General features: G+C 35.4%; 1 protein-coding gene across 4 annotated transcripts in view; it reads right to left on the bottom strand.

Annotated features, from left to right (window-relative positions):
• The window catches only part of LUZP2 (leucine zipper protein 2), a 286,406-nt gene that overhangs the window by 113,195 nt on the left and 149,623 nt on the right, over nt 1-23,588 (bottom strand). For all 4 annotated transcript variants that reach the window (XM_088058249.1, XM_088058250.1, XM_088058251.1 and 1 more), the window contains exon 5: nt 21,718-21,780. In XM_088058249.1, coding sequence (XP_087914375.1) covers nt 21,718-21,780 — 63 coding nt within the window. The remainder of the gene's footprint in view (nt 1-21,717; nt 21,781-23,588) is intronic.

The following is a 23,588-nucleotide window of genomic DNA, read 5'->3' as shown; positions in this document are numbered from 1 at the left end:
ATAGAAGTGTGCTAAAGATAGAAATAAACAACGTTCACTCTACTTCTGTGAAGACTCAGTGAATAGTCTGAGCAGTTTTCCAATACCTGGCACTCTGAACAGGGACCCTTTGCGGGCAAGGGGTACCAGCCCTTTGCGGGCAGAGCGAGCTCGGCAGGTCTGTGCAGCAGGAAGACGTGGAAGCGACTGGTGCCAGAGCAGATTTGCACAGTGGGGAGACATGGAAGAGGATCAGAACCGGGTTGGTGGGTTCACACGCAGTTAGACATGGAAGCGAGCCTAAGCTGGGGAAAACCGGGACGGCAGGCTTCGGCACCCAGGGAGGAGCCGCAAACCTCCCCCCATCCACAAGGCTGCTAGCATGTTTAGTTTGTGAGGTTTCTTTCTCTCCGTTTTTCCCCTCTGTGAGAGTATGTGGGGGGATGACAAAGGCTTCACTCAAACCTTTTAGAGATAACAGCAGCAGAGAAGCAGCAGAGTGGGCAGTTCACCCCCCCGCCTCCCTCTCTAAGAAAAAGCACTGGGATAGTACTCAGTTTGTTAAAAAGTTATGATTCATTGGTTTCTTAAAATGTTTTTATATACCCTTTTTGAGTTAATTTTGTGTTTTAAGTAATTATGAGTTCATGCAGTTGCAGTTAGTTTTACTAGAGAAATTATTGTGATTCTTAAAAAAATTAAAAAAAACCTTTTTAAAAATGTTTAGAGTGAATATTAGCGGAAGTAAGAAGTTACCTTGTAATAATTAGTTTTAAAACCTAATGTTGAAATACTGAATGATTTATAGCTATTAATAAAACAACCTTCCAATTAATGTTATCTACAGAAGATATTCATGGTGTAAAAAATAATTAGCTAGGAGAACTTCACTGCACAAGACAAAGTTAAGTTAACTATATATTATCCATTTGCTTGCCTTTTCCATAATTTTAATATGGTAATTTCAATGTGAGTCCCTTTGTTATAAAGAATACATATAACAGCATATGTACCAATTTGGATTTTGGATTTTAATTAAAAGTTAGACTTGATGTTTCTGAAAAGTGCTACAAAAGCTGAATGGCAACTTGCCAAATCCTGTGTTGTTGTGGTTTTTTCTCTAGTAAAACTGCACTTTAAAAATCCTAACCAATTTAAGCATATAACAAGCAATTCCTACTATGAATATGTGTTTTCAGTAATATCTGCAGTTATTGTGAGTTATTTTCAAAACCAGATTGTTGCCGCCTGTTCGTTTAATGTTTGTTTGATGTTGTTAAGTTTAAGTTGGTTTGCCCCAGTTGCTCCCCTGTTATCCCTGAATGGTTTGTCCCTGGTTCTCAATCATTGTAAGCCCTTTCCCTTTTTCCAGAGTGTTCTCCATCCATCACCTTTATCCTGCCCCCGAGCCCTATCAGTCAATGTAAACCCCACCTTTTGTTCTAGTCCCTTCCCTGCTCATCACCCTTTCCTCGATGCCCCATTGCTTGTACATCTGCCGCCCCTCCCCTGCGTCCATACCATTGGTCCTTGATATTGTATTCCACTCCCCCAACTCCTCCCTCGCGATCTTCCCATTGGTTGATGTTCTGACCGCCCATTGTCCTTATAACCCAACGCACAGAGGTGCTCGGGGAGTCTCGGCTCAGACTTCTTCCCGTGGTCCCAGCCCTCACCCCTGTCCAGCTCCCTGTTCCTATAAATAAACTTGTTCCTGGGAAGTTGAAGAAACTGAGTCCTCTCAGATCCTTTTGCCACGACCGCTGACACCCTGGGATCTACAGAGCCCGGTGTACGTAGAGCTCTGGAGGTTCCACGCTGGGAAACATAGTCCCCACGTGGTTCCCCACTCTTGGCACTGCCATCGGCCAAGAGCTAGCCAGAACACCACCAGATGACATGGAACTGTGATGTATTTGTTGCATCCTTACAATCTCTATAGTGAATCCATGTTACTGTTATACTGTGTTTAAAAAGTATATACCAAACTTTCAGTTGCCCTTTTTGTAATAATAGAGTAAGATTGAGTTATGCTTTCATTTAATATAGATTAAGTATTAATAGAATTAAGCTAAATTAAGTTTCACTATGTTTAAATCTGAGTGGTTTTAAGTTTTCTAAATTTGGTATTTTTTTGAGGTTAAGTTTTGTTACTTCCTTTTGTCATAATTAATTTTTACCACGTTTGAATATTGTTTAATTTAAATTGTCTCACGTTTTGTTAAAAGACACTTGACTAAACTGCAAAGTAGAGTTATCTTCCTAGAGAGATGAAGATGACTATGACTTAAACAGCTGTGATAGAACACTGATGAACACCTGCTTGTAGATAGAGGTGAATGCAGTCTGTGACACCCTTGATTTCATCAGGAGTTGTTTTTTTTTTGCAATCTCTGTAGTTTTTGTTTTCTATAGGTAACACAAAAGAATAGTGATTGTTATTCACTAGGAAATTTAGAAGTTTCTTACCTTATTTTATTTTTGGTCAGTAAGACATGAATGTTCTAAAAATATTATCTTTATTTTTTCAGACACTGAAATATTCAGATGCTGACATATTCACTGTATAATGTGAATTTATGGATTTTATGATGAGCATTATCTATAGAGTGTCATTGTTGCATTTAGAGCCAGCTTTTTATATATTTTAACATATCTTTGTGTAATTACCTTTTAGACATGTGTCATTTGAGATCTTTTTGTTTTCTAACTACAGATGCATCTTGGTAAACAAGTTATATAGCTGTTTCTATACAGAGTTTTCTTGGGTTTTTTACTCTTTTCCTTGTTTAAAAAGGCTTGCTTTTGCCTAATCCAGTGTAGCTTTATTATTTTTCAGTGCTTCCAGAATTCCAAAAAAATGTATCATTACTGAAAGTCAGCTGCCACGAGAGAGGCTTCAGATTAAACCAACTGCTAAATGGTTTAATTGGTCTGTTACCTAAGACTTCTGATCATTTGCTTTATACAAATGCCTTTTAACGGTTTGCTGTGCTGTAAGCATCTCATAGCTGCTATTATTAAGAACCTTGTTTTGAAAATGAGTTAAGAGACATCTTTCCAGTTTAAAGCCTAAGGCCCTGGTCAAGCCTTGACTTTACCTGGATAGAATGTTTGCCAACAGATCCAAATGTCTTCTGTACCAAATCAGTATTTCACTTTTTGACTTGGCAATTTGACCCTATTAATATGGCAGCTGGATCAGTTTTTAAGTGGGATTGGAGAATCATTTCTGGAGGTGGTTGCCCAATCCTTCACTGATTTTGTTGCGTGTTTGCAGACTATGGAATGCTGGTGCAGTGTTTTAGTAGTTAATAGTAATTCTATATCACATATGTTATTAATAATGTTTATTATCTGATTGATTTCTAACTGCTATAGGTGTTTTATTCACTGTGTGTATGATGGAAGTACGTCTCACTTTTTAAAAAATAGGGGGAATTGATGCCCTAAAAGCATTTGTGTAATATGTGCATTAGAAATTTAGACCGCAATTCATTTTGAATAATGAAATATTTACATCAAAAATTTAGAAAGATTATATAATCTGAACTTACAATTAAGTGTACCACAGCTAAGCCAAAATGATTCATTAACTTCAAGGGGAGAAGAGCCTGTGTTTTGTTAACAGGTTCAAAAAAGGTCACCTGTTCATCTGACCAGACTGACTGCCTCTGAAAACATGAAAATCAGTGAGTGAAGAAGTCACCATACAGCCTTAGTACTCCAAACATGATCAGAAGTGGAGCTGCCAGGACACAGTTGTGCCTGAAAACAACACAGACAGTTTGCCAACAGAAATTTTATGTTGTTGTCATGATGTTGTGTTTTACCAATTTTCTTCAGTTATTCTCTGTTTTAAGATATAAAAGGATGTGTTGTATGAATCATTCTAACCACTCAGTCTCTATCCATGAACAACTAAAACAGCTGCAAAACAGGTTACATGCCCTGGAAAAAGTTGATGACCCCATTAGAAGTTGGTTAACTAGCTAAAGCATTACTAAGTAGTTAAAATCTCATATACTAGAAATGAATTCTTGTTATAGTATTAATAGAAATAGTTATTGTAAGCTGTATGTTATCCTGTATCTATAAAAGTCTGAAACAAATCGTGTCCAAAACCTGGGTTGTGCAAAAAGAAAAAAGGAGGAATTGTAGGAAAACATTTTAACAGAGTAAAAGCATGATATTTTGGTAAAAGCCTGTCTGCACAACCCAGCTTTCAATCCAGGCAACAATATTAAAGGCAGTGTCCTTGATACTCTCCTGGAACAGCAAGAATAAAGAAAAACAATGGCATTGTGTACTCGGAAAAGAATGTAAAACAATATGTATTAACCAATAGTAGCTTGTTAAGCCCTGCGAACCCTGTCGGACCCTATAGAAGTGTGCTAAAGATAGAAATAAATGATGCTCACTCTACTTCTGTGAAGACTCAGTGAATAGTCTGAACAGTTTACCAATAGTCATCTATTATTGATAATGTTTTCTGAACAGCTGCATTGATGCAAAAGCTACAAAAAGAAATTTGGCTCCAAGTACTGGAGCCGTTTACTGTAGTTGAATGTAAAAAACCCAATTCCATAACTACTGAAGGACTTAAAACTTTTTCCTGTATTTTTTTTCCTGGAAAAAGCAAGTTTCAGACTGCTTGATACCAACATTACCTCTAAATCTATTTTCCTAAGTTACATCAAAATCTCTTCAGTTTAAGTTACTGAATTTAAGTCAGTATGTCAGAAGTTCAGCAGTGAGCCTGTCTATTTTGCAATGCTTGGCATGTTGAATTAGCATCTCTAAACCAGTATCTTCCCCTTTTTTGACATACTTTCACCTTCCCAAAGCAGAGGAAAAGTGGCACAATATATTTAATTCTACTCTGTTTCAACTTTCCCTTGATCACCTTTGGCAAGCATTGCTAAGATCAAAAAAACTTTAATTTTTGGTGAAATTTCCAAAATAAAAATACAATGTTTCAGCCTGTCTCCTAGATTAGCTTCACTTTGATTACATATCAAATGTAAATGTCCACATTGCATTTTGTAAAGAGTAATGTGTGTAATTATACTGCAAACAATGTAATAAAGACAAGTGATGAATTAGAAGAACAAGCTTTTTGTATCAGCGATAAACTGTGTTAAACACACACAGAAGGAGAGGCTATATTGGAAGACAATTGCCTACCTCACTGACCATGTGTTAGTCATCTGACAGACATAAAGATCTGTGCATAAAAAAAAATCATATAGACAGATCAAAATATGTGAAGACAAGATATATTTTAAAATAGGAAACGATTACCATGACAAGCTGCAATTTCTACATTTTTGACATTTTGGATGGGAGCCACTACTTAGTCAAACAGATTTCTGAACATTCCCATTACTTTATCTCCCAACGATATTCAGCTCCTCATGATGCTGATTAAAAGGACTCTAGATTTTCCCTTAAGACTTCAGCACTTTTTCTCCTGGCTATGACTGTCCAAGTCAAAGCCTTGTGGAAATCATGGCAAGACCTAGTAACAGAGAATAGAGCAGCCACTATGTGCAAAGAAGCCTAAGGAACTATACTTTGTACATTAGGTAGCAATGAAAAGAATTTGCTTTCAAGGTCTCAATTTGAATGCTGTGTAACAAAGTATTTAAAATCTTCTCTGAAGTTTAAAAGGAACTACACAATTTTACATCTATCCTTGAATGGCATCACAATTTAAAATATTTATCAAGGAAAGCAGATTTTGGTAAACAGCATAGTAAGTAAAATGCTGCTATGCTCTTACTTTCCAAATTCATCTCCTCTGTCTTTTAAGCACAGGAAAGTGGTTTGCAGATAGAAAAAGTTTTCTATAAGCTTTCTTTCCCTACTTTAATATTTGCAAGATATCAACTGTCACTATGTGATGACTCAAAATTGAATTTAACTCAGTATTTTTTCAAATTGTATTAAAATCTGCTTGATTGTGTTTTCTCTAGATTAAGGGCAGTCTAAATATATTGGCAAGGTATTTTTAGGAATGTAAACATGCTTTATGAAAAATAGGGGCTTGTTGTTAGTTTTTTGCTGAATAGAATATAGGCATATTAGTTATACCAGCAATTATTCCAATTTTGATTCAACATTCACAGGACCTTTTATACTAAAAAAAAAGAACAAAAAATATCTCATAAGAGAAATAATTCTTCACTTCTACCTCAACTCAAAGCTACTACAGTATTTAGAGGACTATGAATGTGCATAAAGAATGCTTGTATTTCTCCTTGAGATTATCTGAGTACAAAATAATTTGCTGAGTATGGTAACTGATCCATAAAATTATATCAGAATTTACTAGTTTTACTTTCTTGAGATTCCTTCTGGTTTACAAACCAAGACAGCAAAATACTACATGCTGATAGATTGGAAAAATTGAATAAAATTTATGAACCTGGAGAACTATCGTGAATACTTCAAAAACCTCATCTGGTTAAGATGAAAATGTTGCATATCCCAAAATAAAGAGAAAGGCAAATCACTCCTAAGAAAGACCAGGAAAACTACGACAGAAACAGCCATATAGTCTTTCCTTTGAGGACTGCATCAGTATGTTCTATGTCTGACATGACCTGAACTCATTCTCTGCCCCTAGACACCAGTTAGCAGTGCTAACTAACCTCAGCGAGCACATATGGACATTATCAGTGATGACGAAGCTAGGTGTAAACCAAAGCGAAACTGTTAGACCAAAAGGAGGAGAAGGGAAGTGATTAATTTGTCTGTCTTGTTACTTAAGATGACTATGCACCAGGTCCATAATTCCTGTATAGGGTCTGAATTAAACACTGAAATTTTCATGCAGAGAGGTTGGGACTACATGTTATTTAAGGTCCCTTCCAACCCAAACCATTCTATGTATCTAAGAAATATGAATACATTAAGAAAACCCATCTGCACATAAATGTGAGTGATGCCTCGTCACAAAGGTAGGGAGAGGTAAATTATGTAGAACAGCCCAGGTGCCATTGACTGGTTCTGTAAGCAGAAAAGGCTTACACAGAAAGCAAAAGGCCAAGCATGTCAACTATGCTCTTTAGATGTAGGTTCTGGGGTGACATGAAAACAGTAAAATTAGCTAGTAAGGACTGAGAAAGAACAATATGCAAATGAACAAACAAACAAAACCCAGGGCAAAAACCAAACAAAAACCAGTGCATAAAAAAAAATCATATATTCTTCAAAATGGATCTGAATAATTGCTGTACAGTCAGGTAGCTTAGCTGAAAATAGTTAACTGAATTTCTGTGATTTAAGGCTAAGCAAGTGTCAGACAACAGGTCTTACTGGGTTTGTGTTTTTCATTATTATATAAAATCCAAGCAAGTCACACCCGAAAAGTTATAACCACTCTCATAGATGCTTTTTACATTCTTGTTCATCTTCCCTCTCCCTCTCTCTGTTCTCTAGTCCTTTAATTCACAGTATTAAAACCTCAAATTACTAACAGAGTGCCTCTGGGCAGGTCTCTGCCTTACCAGCATTCAGCAACTCAGCAGCTCACCTTTACCTCACAGACTCACAGAATGTGAACTGTCATCTTGCATGACACTGAGCTTGTGGAAGATCTAAGCTTGGCTTTTTTCTCAATGAGTGCAAATTCAGAACTTGTACAGACATGTTTTCAAAGAGATGCTTTAGTCCTGAATTATTTTTTTTTGTATTTCAGGATCATGACAGAAGAAGTTTAGAAAGTTCAAAAGAAAAAAATCATTGAAGACAATTAGTCTAACAGAATACACACAAAAATCTGTGGATTCATTTTTCACCTTTTTTTTTGCCAGTGGATTTCACATTAATACCTTTTTGGAAAAGAGGGGATAAAAAAATGCAATTTATCCAACCCAATGATATAAAATTGAATAGTGTTCTATTAGTCATAGGCAGACAAAGTAAGTAAAGCATCTAGTCAAGAAATTTAATAACTTTTATGCTTATATAATTTTCAGAACTATTGTAGAGATCTGTGTCTAGGTCATAGCAGGTGTACTTCTTATGAATGTTTCTTAAAGCTACAGCTGGCTATGCATATTATATAAAAGTGGTATATTTTTATCTGCAAAGTATATTTCAAGATTTCTGAAGGCATCTGGGTTTTCAGAGAAGCAATCTTTTAAAGAACTTACTGCTCAACAGCTCATGTCTCATTATCCATAATTATTTCTCAAAATCCAAAACCCTCACTGGTAATAAAGCTGTGTCATTCCAAATTCCCAGCAGTTCAGACTTACAAATTCCTAACATTCATAGACTTACATTTCTGGCAAATATGAGTAACTACACTTTGAAATACTAAGAACCAAAGCATAACATCATCACAATTGTAGATTAAATCTACCAGCCCAGGCAGATGTATGATCCTATTCCCAATTACATTTATTATATTTAATGCAACAGATATATCATTTTACTTTGTTTTAAAGTAACTGTCCTACTCGTTGCTCTTTGGAATAACTGGTTAACCACAGAAATGAGGTTTTTGGCAAGTAAGGAAAAGGGAAAACAAGTCACAGGTCAACTGACATCTTGATTATGGGCTAGTGAAGAAAATCAGTCAACCAAGCTGTAACCATCTACACTGCAGTGAAGACATCCATCTGAAAGGTGATGCTGGTACCATGGCATAACCAGATAATAGAATCAGCTAACACTTGTGTGGTTTAGAGAGACTGATGCAAAGCTCAACAGATTGCATAACAGTGTAATTGTTTATCACTGTTATTTGTAAACTATAAATCTCACTCTTGAAATTATTCAAAAAAACACAAACCAAACAATAAACCACAACCAAATATAAACAAACAAAGGCAGAAGAAGCTAAAAATTTTCTTTGGGCATCACAAAATATTTATTTTCACATGCTTAGAAAAAACCCCAAACTTTCTTTAAGATTTCTACAAAATAAAAAGGCTGCTGACCTTATAAGACACACATTTCTCAATTTGAGCCACCTACCAGAATGCAAGTCTCTTTATTTTTAGAAAATGTTCTGGATTATTTCTATATAGTTCTGCTTAAAAACTTGCAAAGACTAACAGTACTTCAGAATACAGCGTTGAGTTTCCTGTCTTGGCTCCTACACTCACCTTTGCAAGTAAAAAATTTACAGCAAGAAAAACATAGAACTCTAATTTAAAGTCAACCTTAATTGAATGGAGCAAGTATCATGTGAGCTGTACAAAAAGTATATATAATCAAATTTTAAAAGAAATATGAACTAAATGTACAAATATACATTCTAAATCTTCACTAATAATAATAGAAGAAAAATCCCAAAGGTTAGGGTAAACTTATGTTCTAATTTCTTATTAACACCTTAAGTGATAGTAAAAGGTTCTAAAATCTTAGAAAATTCGGAGACTTAGAAAGAAAGTTAGGTTTGGAAAGCCCTGGGAAAAGTAGGCCCTGAGAAATGTTAGGCCTTGTGCTTGCTAAAGATCAGGTCAAACTGCACCTGTGTAGTCAGTATATGATAAATGATACAATTGTTAGATGTGATTAGATATAATTATAGTTTAAAGAACATGAGGAATTAATGTTAGGGGGCTAGGGGGGATCACGAGAAATCCATGCTTGGGTAAAAACAATGCATACAATAGAACAATGTAAGTTTAATAATTAATATGTAAGTTGTATACCGATAGAGTATAAAACATGTTTAACTCAAAACCAAATCGGGTCAGATTTGGGTATGTGTACCCCTGACACCCAGAGCTCTTCAATAAAGCACTTTCATATAATCATTCGTGATTATGTGTGTTCCTGAACGCTAACATAAGGACTACTTATAAAGGAAAATCAAATCATTCCCAAAGAAAAAAATAGTCTGTTTAATAATGAGAAATAATTGAAATCAAATTACTGACTTCGACATCATTTATTGAGAATCAACTGCCATTTGGGTAGTATTTTGCAATTTTAAGGAATTTTAAGGAATGCACAGCAACCATGCAAACTATAGTACACAAAGTGTACAGCTGATTGTTCTCTGCACTGCACTTGCTTTGTGCAGAGTGTGTAAGTAGTGGTAAGCAATGCAGTACAAGGCTCCTACAGACTGTGCAAACTTGCCTCTTTCAATTATAAGCTGGAGCTTTTCCCAAATGATAGAAGCAAGAGTTAGCAACAATCTCTCAGAATCTGCATCAATTGAGTGAAAATATTCACTAAGTGTTCTTCACCTAAAGAAGCATTTTGGTGAAATGTAATGCTCTAATATGGCCTCAAATTTAGCTGTGCATATTTCAGCAATCAATCTGCTTTTGCAGATCTGCTCTTGCTTGTTGCAACAATGAAAGTTGAAGAAATGTTATTTTTTTTCTCCTTTTGCAGCCACAGAAAAATAGGCACTCTGATCCAGAAAAGCATGAAATTTATAACTGTATGATCCAGTTCAGTGACCCAGTTCTTGTACATTGTTAAAATGATGCTTAAAGGAGTTGTATGCAGCTTTAAAAAGGGCAATTCAGATTCTATACCAAGGAGACATATTAGGTAGGTAGGAGTAACTAATAGAGAGTACCGAATCACTGCATCCTTATATTTGTCTCTAAAGCAGTTCTGGTTTTGACTGGTTCTTTGGGATGTCATAGTTACATTTTGGCCAAAAAGCACATGCTTTTCCCAATGACTTTCCATGCCACATTTTATCTTGTAAAATTAAAATAAGGTAACAGCATTGTAAAAAAACCCCAAAACCTAAGGATTTTATAAAAAAATATTAATTGATAACCCGTCAGGTATCTCAGTTGTCCTAGTTTAGGGCAAATTAGGGAGGAAAACTCCAAATGGGGATTTCCCCAGGGAAATGCCCCCTCCCCACCAACTGGTCCGGGAAAAAAAAAAAAATATTCCTTGGAGAGAAGTGGAAAAAGCTGTTTATTTAACAGAAATTGAATAATATTAAATAATAAAACCTCTCGCTGTTCGATGGGATGGCAAGTCTAGGAAGAAAAGTCCTTTTCATGTGGTGTAGCTCGGCTCGCTCAGGTTCTTATCAGTCCCTCCGGCGCTGGAAAGTGCTGAGGCCCAGGCCCCGGTGGGCCAAAGGAGTGAGCTCCCGGGGTTTGGCTGGGTGTTCAGTCCAGAGCAGGCTTGCACAGATCCAAGAAAAGGAAAAAAAACAAAGGTCCAGGGAACTCCTCTGCCTCAGCTAGCTAAAACTAACTAAAAGCCAGAGAGAAGCTCTGTCCCGCTGTCTGTCCATGCTGCAGACACCACAGTCCAGGAGCGGGATGTGTGGGAGTGATGTATTTCTTTAACACAAACTGTGCGCTTCTTCTTCCCCCTCTCTTGCTCTCAAAGCCAGTCTTAAAGGTGCAGAACTTAATATATAACATAAACCAGACGATTGGGGATACCAGTATCATAAAGTCACCCCAGGACATCCGTGAATCCCAAAGCTGATTAGACAACCATTACTATGGGAAAGAAACACTGATAAATAGCAGGTTGCGCCTTTTACCCAAAATTAATCATCTCCAGAATATGAATATTATTCCTGGATGATAATATTTCCTTGATCTCGTTAAGCTGAATTTTTGGTAAATGAAGAGGATATCCTAACTCTCAAGTTCCAGGTCTTTTCTTCTGAGACTTAAAAGTCATCAGCATAAAATCTACAGTTTAAATGAGTGCTTAGCACTGGCCAAACCAAATACATGAAAGCTCATGGTTGTAACACACAACTGCATAGCAAGAAGAAAATTTTTTTAAAGCACAAATTATGCTATTGAGAATGCAGGCAGAAAAAAATAGTCCACTACATTTAATCTGCCTACAGACTTCATACAATAGAAAAAAAAAAGTGAAATTTACAACACAGCAAAGAATTTGGTTTCATACAGATAGTACATGGGAACTACCTCAGGAATTTCATCAGACATTCATCTGGCCACTCTAACTACTGAAGGGATGCAGCAGAGTGTAAGCAGAAACCCTGCCTGACCATCCAGCGCTACTCCTACTCATTCCTTTAGGCAAACCTGAAGCCTCTGCCAGCCATTAAATAATGAATATATCATCCCACAGTTCCTGGGAATGTTGTTTTACACAACTCTTGTTATTATCTCTGCTACTCAATTTTTTTGGCTGTCCATATATGTAACTTTAAATGAAAGGGAGTTTCTCATCAGAAACCCACAAACTGGATATTATAAAGATAATCCTACCACCTCGGTTCACCCCTTGTTTTCTTCACACTTTTTCTACCATCCTGTTTTGACCTTTAAACAAAAGTAAACAGCCAAAAAGAACACATATCTAAACAGAAGGAAGTTATTAATAGCTATTCTATTTTTATTTATGAAGATGCTTCAATTTTTCCTTTTTCATCATGTCCAGGGATTTTTTTACATATGAAAAGTCCTCAAATGCCTTTTCATGCCTGCCAGGAGCAGGCAAAGAGCACCCAAAGCCATACAGGCAAGGTGTACCATGCCCATTGTTCCACACCCCATTGAGTGCTCTTCCACGGAAACATAGTTTTAACATAGAAGTAAATCTGTCCTGGTGACTTGCTTCTTCATATGGGTCCTGGCATAAAATCCTCCATGTTTAAATGTGTTTGTTCTCACAGAACACCAGCTATCCATAGTTAAAATCAAGGATGTTGGGCTGTTACCACTTCAGAAAGACTAAAAAGATACATTGTCATAAATTAGTACTTGAGATAACCACGAAGTGTAATTTAGAAAATGTGGATTTTCCATCTCACTGCTAGCCTGAAGTACTTTAAAATCAAAATATCTCCATCAGTAAATGAGCAAAACTGAAATAAACTGAGAAATAAACTTACATAAGCACCAAAAAATCTGACCAAGCCAGAATAATTTGAGTGACATGGGAAGACCTCAAGTTCTGATACAAAAATCAAGATAAACTAGATCAGCAAATCAATACCAGAGAGATAAGAGAAGATCCAGAGAAATGGAGCCATTGCAGCTTTCAGTGAATCATTGCTGATGTTTTGGTACTTTTAAGCTATTTTTTAACATCCCATCATATTCTCACGCACATGTAAATATGCATCTGAATCTGTATGTAAGGAGTGTTTTGATTTAAACATACATACAAATACATACAAATACATACATACATACATACATACAACTGCATGCACAGATATGTACTCATATGACAGGAAGGGAATTCCCAATATATAAAGGGTTAAATTTATATCCTGAAATAGAATGACTATTCTACATTTGACAGAAAGTAATCATCATCATATATAAAAAACAGCACACCCTGTGGATAAACCATACAAATCTGACATTTTTTAGTTTTCTTTTTAAACTATGCAGACCTTTCCTGAGTTCATGGAGATATTAGAAAGAATACTACTTATATCCTTAATTGCAAAGAAAACGGATATTGGATAACACCTTCCAGAATACTTTAAGCAGCACCTGCTTGATTAAACTCTTATAATTTCACTTAAGAAACATTTCCACATCTATAAAACTCAGCATGGTTTAACTTGTTTACAGAACTGAGAATTTTTTAAAAGGACACAATCCAAGCATTATTATGGTCGTTATTTCAAATGTTTTTGTTTGTAAAAATTGTGAAATCAAATTCTGAAGAACAGAAGATTCATTCTATAGGAAGGCTTAAACAGGTGAACTTGACACATAGGCAAAATTATTGAGACAGATACAGCAAAACCACTTTTCAAGGCAGTTTACCGGAAATTACATTTTAAAATTACAGCATAGCTATAAAACCAGCTTTCTTAAGATTAGTGCAGCATTTAAACAACAACTAAACAAAATCAATTTAACTCACTCGAGTTATTATCCCTGAACCTAATGAGTTGATTGGTCTACTTTGTCTTTCCTTCTCCAATAACATTTGCAGCCAAATGGGCTGAACAGTTTTTGGAATGGCATGTGGGAGAGAAATCTCCAAAACAAGTTAATTTAAAATGTTTCAAGATAACAGAAAATTGATGATTTTGTCCCAGAATAGCCCAATTTCTACATTTAAGACTCAGTATGAGGTTGACCAGATACTGAAGTTGAACAATTTCCTACCACTTGAGTAATAAATACTGAATTGCTGATTTCTTAGGAAGAGGCAAGTCAAATTTGAGTGTTTTGCTCCCATTGCTTTGTATAACAAACTTGACAACTTATGAATTTTGTGTAAAGCTTTTTTTTCTAGAATCATTCTTACAGGAATTTCAATTAAGTATTTTTAAATGTAATCTTTTAATCATCTTTGAATTTCCACGCATAATTAGAATTATATTTTCAAATATTGTATTTATTTTGATCAAATTGCAACTAGAGGATTATGAGCCACAGGAGAGGACTGTAATATTTATAAAGTCATAGTCAAAAAAACATTTTCACAATATAAAGTTGACATTTTTCACCTACAGCTCTTTATTAAAATCAGTAACTACAAAACAACAGCAGTCTAGTTTAATTTAAACTTCTGAATAGCAAAAAAATTTTCAGAAAAATTGCTTTCTGCTCCCCTTGAATTTAGCAAATGAACATCTGCATCCATCAGTATGATCATAAAAAAAATCCAAACACTGAAATATTCTTAATGTTCCAAGAGTTAACCCTTGAAATTAAAGGGTGTTTTGTATTGTGTAGCATAATATGATCAACTTGGCATTTATCTTTCTGCTCTAAATTCTTAAGACTTTCATGGAAATGTACTTATGAAACCCAAGCCCTTACCAGTGAGTAAACTGATCTTTGTAATCTCTTGAGAACTCTCAGCCCAGGACAGGAACGTTCCAGGTGCAACATAACTTGATCAAGCAACTTGTAAAATTAGTAAGTCAAATGTGTTTTTATGTGACATTAACCATCATAAATTCTTATGCATAAGTACGCTATGGTGTTTGCAGAGGCAAAGAATATTCTAATACTCAATTTGAATTGAGCTCCTCAAAGGTGATCCTTCTTTTTTGATTGTAAGTGATAAACATAAGTAATTGGCAGCATTATTTGTAATGATGAAATCAACAGATCCGCTAGTCTTTATGAAACATGAAAATTTGATTACTAAATGCTCTTCTATTATTTTATCTTAACATAAAAACCAGTAGTGTCTATTCTGAAGTACTGATTTACACTCCATTTTTTAACCACATATACCATTGTTACTTCCTTTTGAATGGGTTTCCCACAGGTAATTTTAACGTCTTGGTACTAAAAGCAAACTTTTCCACTTGTCAGGATAACATGAATAAATCAGATCAGCATTTATATTTTCCAGTTTGGCAAAAATTTACACTAGCCTCAGGGAAAGTTTCTCATTCATAAAATTTAATCTATGCTGAAATTTTCCTAGAGGTTGACTGTGAGGCACCTCACCCTGAGATCTGAAATGCTGGAAAGCACTGATTTGGAGAACACTACGATTCACAAAACTCAGCACAAGTTCAAAGACCTAAGATTTTAATTAAGTTTCAGGCTGCCCTTTTTGTCTTGTAAAGCCGCAACAGACGTCATTGAGAGCTGAATGTGCAAAATAGAGAATACAGCTCTTTTAAACTTTACTGTTCAAGGTAATCTCTTATACTTCATGTTTTGTTGTTTTTCTGAAACAAGATCTAGCGAAGGAACTACAAGGACTTTCTATTCTAGTCCCTTCAGTTCAAATGTACTGGTTACACTTTTAGCTCAGCTAGTTGGAGTATGGTGCTAATTACACCCAGGTTGCGGGTTCAATACTTATACGGCCAAATCACTTCAGAGTTGGACTTGATGATCCATGAGAGTCCTTTCCAACTCAGAGTATTTTGAGATTATGTGGTAAGAAGCATAAATAGTGAATACCACTTGCATGAAAATAAGACTAAACAGTTCATCGGATAATTCTAGCACCTCCCTTATCAAAATACCTATACAATCTGATTTTTGAAATGTTTATAGGAGTTGACCTTCAATGCTACCACATTATGTAGCATCAGTATCCAGAAGTACTAGTCATCAGTAGCAACTTTCTATGAAAGGAAATAAAGGGACAGATTGGAACTTACTCTTTTCTTCGTAAATCATATTTTGCTACAAACTACAACAGAAAAAAATAAGCTTCAGGGATAAAAAGTTAGATTATAGATATTTAAGACTAGATGACAAAGGAGAAAAAAATGTGAATTCAGACCCATTTTGGAATTTTTGACTTAATGAAGAAGGATATCAGAAATAAGAATTCAAGAGTGTCCTGGGCAGCATGAGGAAAATCATCAGAATGACTGATTACTAGTGAACATTTCTGATTTTTTAACAGTGCAGTTAACAAACAAGACAACAGACAAATAATATCAGGATAAATCCAAGCAGTTAGTTTTCTAAACAGTGTGGTTAAGTACCAGTTAAAAAGAGAGCTTTTAATTTTTAATCTTCTCATTCGTTAAGGATATATTTTACCTAAACATTCTTATTTGAAACCTTCCTTCACTTTGTTGTGGTTTATGAATGGGAATCTTTAAACCTTGCACCTAGATGTAAAGAACGAAGAAAGAGTAATAAAATGTAGTCTATATATATCTAGACCCCTATGAGTGTGGGGTCCAGACACAGCAGGTTCATTAAATCCATTATAGTACCTTCCCATAACTGATGCTTGGATTCTGATTGTCACTCAACAGCACCTGAGAAAATGTGTCCTATGCTCTCATGTCTACAAGGTCAAGAAAACAAAGCTTTTGATAATAAAAGGTATTTAATATCACTGCAGTTGCTACTGCATCACTATAAATATATCTCACTGACAATCATGATTCAATATAATTTTTTTTCTCATATGTTGACCCCTTAAAGCCATTTCCAACTGACTGAACTACATTTCTACCTTTTCCTGGTCATACTCAGTAAAAAAAAAGTCATAGAATAATATTAAGTAATTTATTTTTTTAAAATAGGACTTCTACTTCAAAAGAAGGTGGTATCAATCAATAAACAATATTGAATTCAGCAGAACATGATACCTGCAGCTGCTCCTGAACCCTTCCTGTTCATCCCCCTTTTCCTAGGCATTGCCCCCATCTCTGAAACTTGTGGGTGTTTCCCAAGTTGTAGAACCAATGCAGCATCCAAGGAAGGCACAGGACTTTACCCAATTTTCTTCCCAAGCAGACAGGATTTTATACTTAGGGAAAAAAGTTAGCTTCATCTGCAGAGAATGGAAACTGAAGAACTCCAGTGTCAATATCAGCATGCAGTCTCAAAGCCATAGAATTTAATTTCTGCTTTACTAAGGGACATCTTTTTTTGTTTTTTTCCCACCATAATTCAATACAACTCAATTGAATTCACCCTGTAGGGAATAAAATTCCCAATATATCAGGTAAGACTTTAAGCTGCTGCAGCTTAAGCTTTATTTAATTTAAGCTTTATTACTGCATCTAAACACAATGAGAATAAAAAATCTGGTTTAGGATGATTTACTCAACAGTAAAGCTATAACCACAATTTATATATGAATAGAGCACAAGAATTGTTTACAAGGCTGTGATTTAAAACTATCCTTCTTAGCAACCGCTCCCCATATTACTGAGAGCTACAGCCAAAATTCATTAATGTTTTTCAAATTTCTGCCAGTCTAAACAGCAAAAAAATATATTGCCTTTTAAAAACCACTGTATCAACTTTACAAATACATGGGATTATTATAAATCTATAAAGCTATTAATGTATTTTAATGTAGATATTCATAGAAATATTATAAAACCCTTTGCTCCAAGGTAATATGTTAAGCCAGTCAGTCACTTCTTGTCAAATGCAATAAAATGGTTTAAATAGTTAAGCAAATTTTAATGGTTTAAATATGAGTAATTTTTTTTTTCTCTATACATTTCTAGTTTCTAATTTCTAAGTCTAATGTGGGACAAGTATAGTATCCATGTGACAAAGCATCCATGTGACAAAGCTGAATAACAATTATCTACTGTTCAGTAGAGAAAAATCACTTTTATAGGTGTACCAGTAGGAAAATAATAACAAACTTAAAAAATGCACCACACACTTCAGTGTAGAAAAGACATTAATTTAAGAAATTAATCCATCATGTACAAACATATTCAGAATTGCACTAAAACAATTAGTTCTAAGTACCAAATTGTCAAGACTTGTGACTTTTCTGACATTAAAAAAAAAGGGTTAACAGAGCATTCTGCTTCAGCTTCATTTCTAGAGCAGTCTTGGCACTGTAGTGGTTTGACCTTGGCTGTGTGGCAGATGCCCACTAAACCACTCTATCACTCCCCTTCCCAGTGGAACAGGGGAGAGAATAAGATTGAAAACAACTAGTAGGCTGTTATAAGGCACTTTACTAAAGCAAAAGAAAAAAAGCAAGTGAAAGCTTGTGCTACATAAGCAAAGGGAAAACTTAACGTCTACTTCCCATCAGCAAGCGATGTTTAGACACTTTCTGGGAAGCAGGGCCTCAGCATAGTGGTTCCTCTGGAAGGCAAACATTGTAGAATGATGAATGCCTCCCCGTCCGTCCTCTAGCCCTTAGCTTTTACATCTGAGCTGATGTCTATATGGTATGAAATATCCCTTTGGTTAATTTGGCTCAGCTGACCTGGCTATGTCCCATCCCAGAATCTTGTTTCTCCCTTGATGGGGGAAGGAATGTCAGAGGGACAGTGCTGCTCAGCAGTAGCTGAAACTCTGATGTGCTATCAACAGGGATGGCTGCTAAAGAGAAAATTAACTCTATCTCAGTCAGACCAAGTACAGGCACAGTTTTCCACAAACCATATGATATGCTAGCAGCGAGATGCTTACCCTGTAATGTTGATATATTTTATATATTAGTAAAGGCCTGTATGCACAAACCAGCCTTTGAAATAAGTCGTGATATTAAGGGCTAAAATCCTTGAAACTTGCCTGCAGAAGAGAGAGTAAAGCAAAACAATATTCTTGTGTGTAGGAGAAAAAATGTAAACTGTGTAGTAGCTTGCTCTGCCCGCAGACCCTGTAAAACCCTATAAAAGGTGTGCTAAAGATAGAAATAAATGGCGTTCATGATTACTTCTGTGAAGATTGGTGAATAGCTGGTGGTCTCTCAATACTGTGACAAGCCATCTCCAAAAGTGAAAGTTTTTTAAGTATCCCTTTTTATACATATTCTATTTTACTCTACATTTTGCAAGCTTCTTAGTTCTATCAATGCTTCTGCATTTCCAGACTTCTTGGTTTGTTAATAACAGAAACTGCTTGAAATAAGAGCATATCTGTTTACATGCCAGTCCCTCAAGACTACCTTAACACAATCCACATGATGTTACAGCTGAAAGTCTGACAGATATTTTGTGGAATTTTCAGGAAGCACTTAAAGACTTCTAAAAACCAGATGATTTTGGGACATCTAATCCCTTTGTGCTCTATCTGGCACTTTTTTTCCTCCATACCACAGATAATTTTTTTGTTACTTTTTTTCCCCCAAAGCCTTGAATAGTCTAAAAATTGCCTTTCTGTACAATGTCCTCTCCTCAAACTACATGACAGCTGCTGCATTCAGCTGGAAGACTATTGCCATCTATTTGTATCTTCAAATGGCAAAGATGAATAGCACTAGGTTACATGCTGGAAGAGAAGAACTAAATAGGAAATTATTTTTACAGTCATTGAAGAGCCTAAGATTGCAAAATTCACAATTTGGCAATGTAAAATGAGGGTAAATGCAATATTTGAAAGAACAAGAGCAGCTATGAAGGAAACATTTTCATCATCTGTCTCTATATATCTATATGCAGATTATTCTTTCAAAACCTACACAGAAAATGCTATCAATTACTTAAATATATACCACATCCAAATTTATATTTTTAAAAGCAATGTGTATTCAGTATTTGGAGGACCTAAATTTGCAGGACCTAAATAACATAATATTTCTTCAAAATCATATAATTTAACTTCAGTCAAATTTCAAAAAACCCCTGACGTTAAGTGTTTATTTTTACGGAACTAACAAACTTGGTATAGAAGTTTGATAGAAAGCCATTAGGTGGGTATAGTTTTTGGTTCCTTTTCCACATAGTAGCTGATATTTGGTGCCAAAAAAAAAGATTCCTTTCAGAGTAGATTCTCTAAAATGTGCTATAAATATGGTAAATATTAGAGAAGTCTACTGACCTACCTTAGTAAATCATTAAAAGTCAAATAGTTTGAATGTTGATTAATGAAGTATTTATTTGAGTTCAGTAAGAGGAAAGATTTTTTAATGTCTGGTCAATAGGATGAGACTGATACGATTTATTAAGAGCTTACCAGCTCAATTGCAAAGCATCCAATGATAACAGGTAAGAAAAGAGAGCAAGGCATTTTTGACTGCAGATGAAGACAACTGAGAGCATGGCCTAAATAACATGAGCAACTGAAAGAGACATTTCCTATGGTCGTGGTTTAAGAATAGTTCTTGCCAATTCAGTATCCCAGTGAGACTCTCCCAGACCAGCTCACTTCCACTCCTCCTTCCCCTCCCACTTTCCACTCAGGAATGGAGTTGGGAATTGGAGGCATAGAGGTGAAAATTACAGGTTGAGATAAGAACAATTTACAAGAAACAGCAATGAGATAAGAAAATGAACAGTAACAGCAGCAATATTAATAACAAAAGCTAAAAGGGAAACAAATTACACAGAAAGTAAAGCAGTACCAGACCATTTCAGTCACCATGCTTTTCTCTCTCAAACAGAACCAGAAATGAGAGAATTCCTTGTTCCTGCCCCTGGAAAGTCATGTGAGATGGAATCAAATAACATTATGGCCTGGCCATGCCACCTTCCTGACTTTCTGTCCAAAACTAGGACACATTTATGACTTAGAAAGTAATGTACACATTTTTCAGATTGACCACATGTATACAATCTCATAAACCAATGAAATCAGAGATCCCTGTTTAAATGATAGCTTTAAGGAGATCCAGTTTTCATATGCACAGACTCAGAATAGTTTAGAAAAGCAAAAGAATTGAACAGATAAATTGAATGAAACAGAAAGAATTGAAAGCAGATAAAGACAAGAAGCCTAGTTGGCAAGAAAACAAGACATCATATGAATAAAATATTTCCAAGTGCAAAGTTCTTTGCAAAATAAAAAAATTGAAAGGTAAACTACATTCTGCTTTAGGCAAATTGTTTGGAGAAAAAGACATAAGGGGAAAAGGAATATAATGCTGCTCAAATATTTAATGTTTCTATTCCAGGACCAAACTTCAAAATAAATTCAGTGCAATACCAAGAAACATTATTTAAAATATGTTTTCTATTTTATTTGGAATTTGGGGATTGATATTCATGGCATACAAAGCTTAAGAAAATATTTTAGGAGTTTAAGGTTTTTTAAAATTTTATTAGTAATCTCAGTTCTGAGACTGCACTGCCTTTCTCATCCACTTGTTATTTATTTTTAAAGCAAGCAATAACAATATGAACAAAGTTTCACTGTGTGTCAATAATCTACATAACTTCCTTTCTGAAAAAGCAGCAAAAGTTACAGAGCTGTGCTATCAAACTAAGCACCACTAGCATGGAGTCAACCATTGCATTCAATAAAACACTATTTCTAAATGCACACAGTCATTTTAGCCTGCTTTTCTGTTCAGAGAATTTCACTGGTGCCTTTTTTGCCTATTACAATAACATGTTTTATATATGAAACCAAAGCACACTCTCTCGTCCAATATGAAATCTGAGTTGAGATGACAATCAAATGTTCCACTTACCTCGTTTTGGAGGTCTCGTATCATTTTGCTCTTCCTTTCCATTTCAGTCTTCAAAAAGTTAATCTACAATTTTAAAGAAATGTTGAGTGGGAGTTGTTGAGATGTAATTGTAAACACTAATTATTTTTTTATGCTTTTAAAAGTTTTGGGAAAAAAAACCAATCACAGAACCAAAAAATTTTGCTTACATACCAAATTGGTATAGGCCACAGTCAAGTATTTGCTAAATCTACAAACATTTAGCTTATTTACTAGAAAATTATCAGAAAACTAATAATCAAAAGAAGAATATTGCTGCACATAAATATCTTACTTTTGTTTTGTACCAGTAGACATAGTGTTTATTTTTCACAAGGTAGTTCAATGTGTTCGTCAAAAAGCTGAGGATTTTTAAAACAATATTAACTGGTTTTCTAACAAAAATATTTTTCCCTTCTAAGAACATATCTATCAGAGCTAGTTTCTAACACAGTTATTTTATTTGAATTTTACAGTGTTGTTCCTAATTAGATAAAGTCCTTGCTTCTAGTCAGACCTGTGTGGAATAAAGTGCGTTATATGTGAAAGCATTCATATATGGTCTTTAGACCCTACTTAAGTCAATGACTTGACTTGGAAAGTAGAAATTCTAGTCACAAGGCTTAAGACTGACTTTAATCAAACACAGGTTAAAAAATTATTTTTACAATTGAGTTTTTTCAGGACTGAGCTTTAATCACAGCTTATGGAATACAATGGGAAGAAGGAGGACATAATTATATGCAACTAGAATTAAAAGAACACATTACCGCTACTTTGAAGGAAGATGCTTTTGGATAGTTCAATTAGCAAAATATTCATCCCTATTTACCCAATTTCCCACGCTGTTAATACAAAACTCTACTGTGGTGGGTTTAGTGTTGGCTAAAATTGCTAGTGCACCTACTAGAATTATTTATTCATTTCCTGCTGTGAGACATTAATGAGGAGGAAGGCAAAGCAGGCTCAAAACTTTAAAGGTATAAAGAAAATTTTATTAACAGAACTAAAAGAATAATAAGTATCAGAATAAAACCTTCAGAACACTTCTCCTCCCCTCCCTACAACCTCTTTTCTTTCCCACAGACAATGTAGAGACAAAACCTGGGATTTTCAATCAGCTACCACCTCTACAATAGTCTTTCATCAGTTCTTGTAGGAAGAAGAGTTTCTCTCGCCATACCATGGAGACTTCTGCACAAGGAACGATTCTCTTGTGGCTTCAATGTCACAGCAAATCAGTCGCCCGAGAAAGGAAAATCTGTTTGCAGTGTGAAACTTCCTCCCATGCCTTGCAGCTTTCCCAAAGCTGCTTTCATGGGCCATGTCAACTTATGGTGTTTTATTTTAAGGATGAGGTGTTCTAGCATAAAAAAACAAAAGCTCTCTTCTTTTATCTCTGGGAACAGAGGCTTTTCTTTTTCTTTCCCTGGGGCAAAGTTTCTTATATGTCTCTGTTCAAGACTCTCATTAGATTACAGCTTTTCAGTATCTACACGCTCCAGCACGAGTGCCCTTTTCTCATGGGCTGCAGGTGAATGCTGCATCCCTCCATGTGCTTCATGAATTACAGGGAAAAAACAAACACTGATATATCAAAAATATATCTTCACCATAGCCTTACAAAGAGAATTTCAGCCCAAGACCAAGGTGTCTCCTCTATCCCCTCCTAACTAGAATTTGACTCCTTCTTTACTGACTTCAGTGTCCCATGTTTTCCTTACATGTCTTCACCCTTTCCTTTTCCTGATTTGGGAAAAAATTGGTGTTCATAGGTTCATTTGTTCTCAAGCTTTATCAATTGAATAGTTTTTATAGGGTTTTGCAGCACTGAAAAGTTGATCTCATCCAGG

This window comes from Pseudopodoces humilis, chromosome 7 (assembly GCF_049639895.1).
Source record: "Pseudopodoces humilis isolate 2021_Gansu_Grassland_sample_001 chromosome 7, ASM4963989v1, whole genome shotgun sequence".
Taxonomy (NCBI): domain Eukaryota; kingdom Metazoa; phylum Chordata; class Aves; order Passeriformes; family Paridae; genus Pseudopodoces; species Pseudopodoces humilis.
The sequence above is the reverse complement of the archived record's forward strand: the minus strand, read 5'-3'. Positions and strand labels throughout refer to the sequence as shown.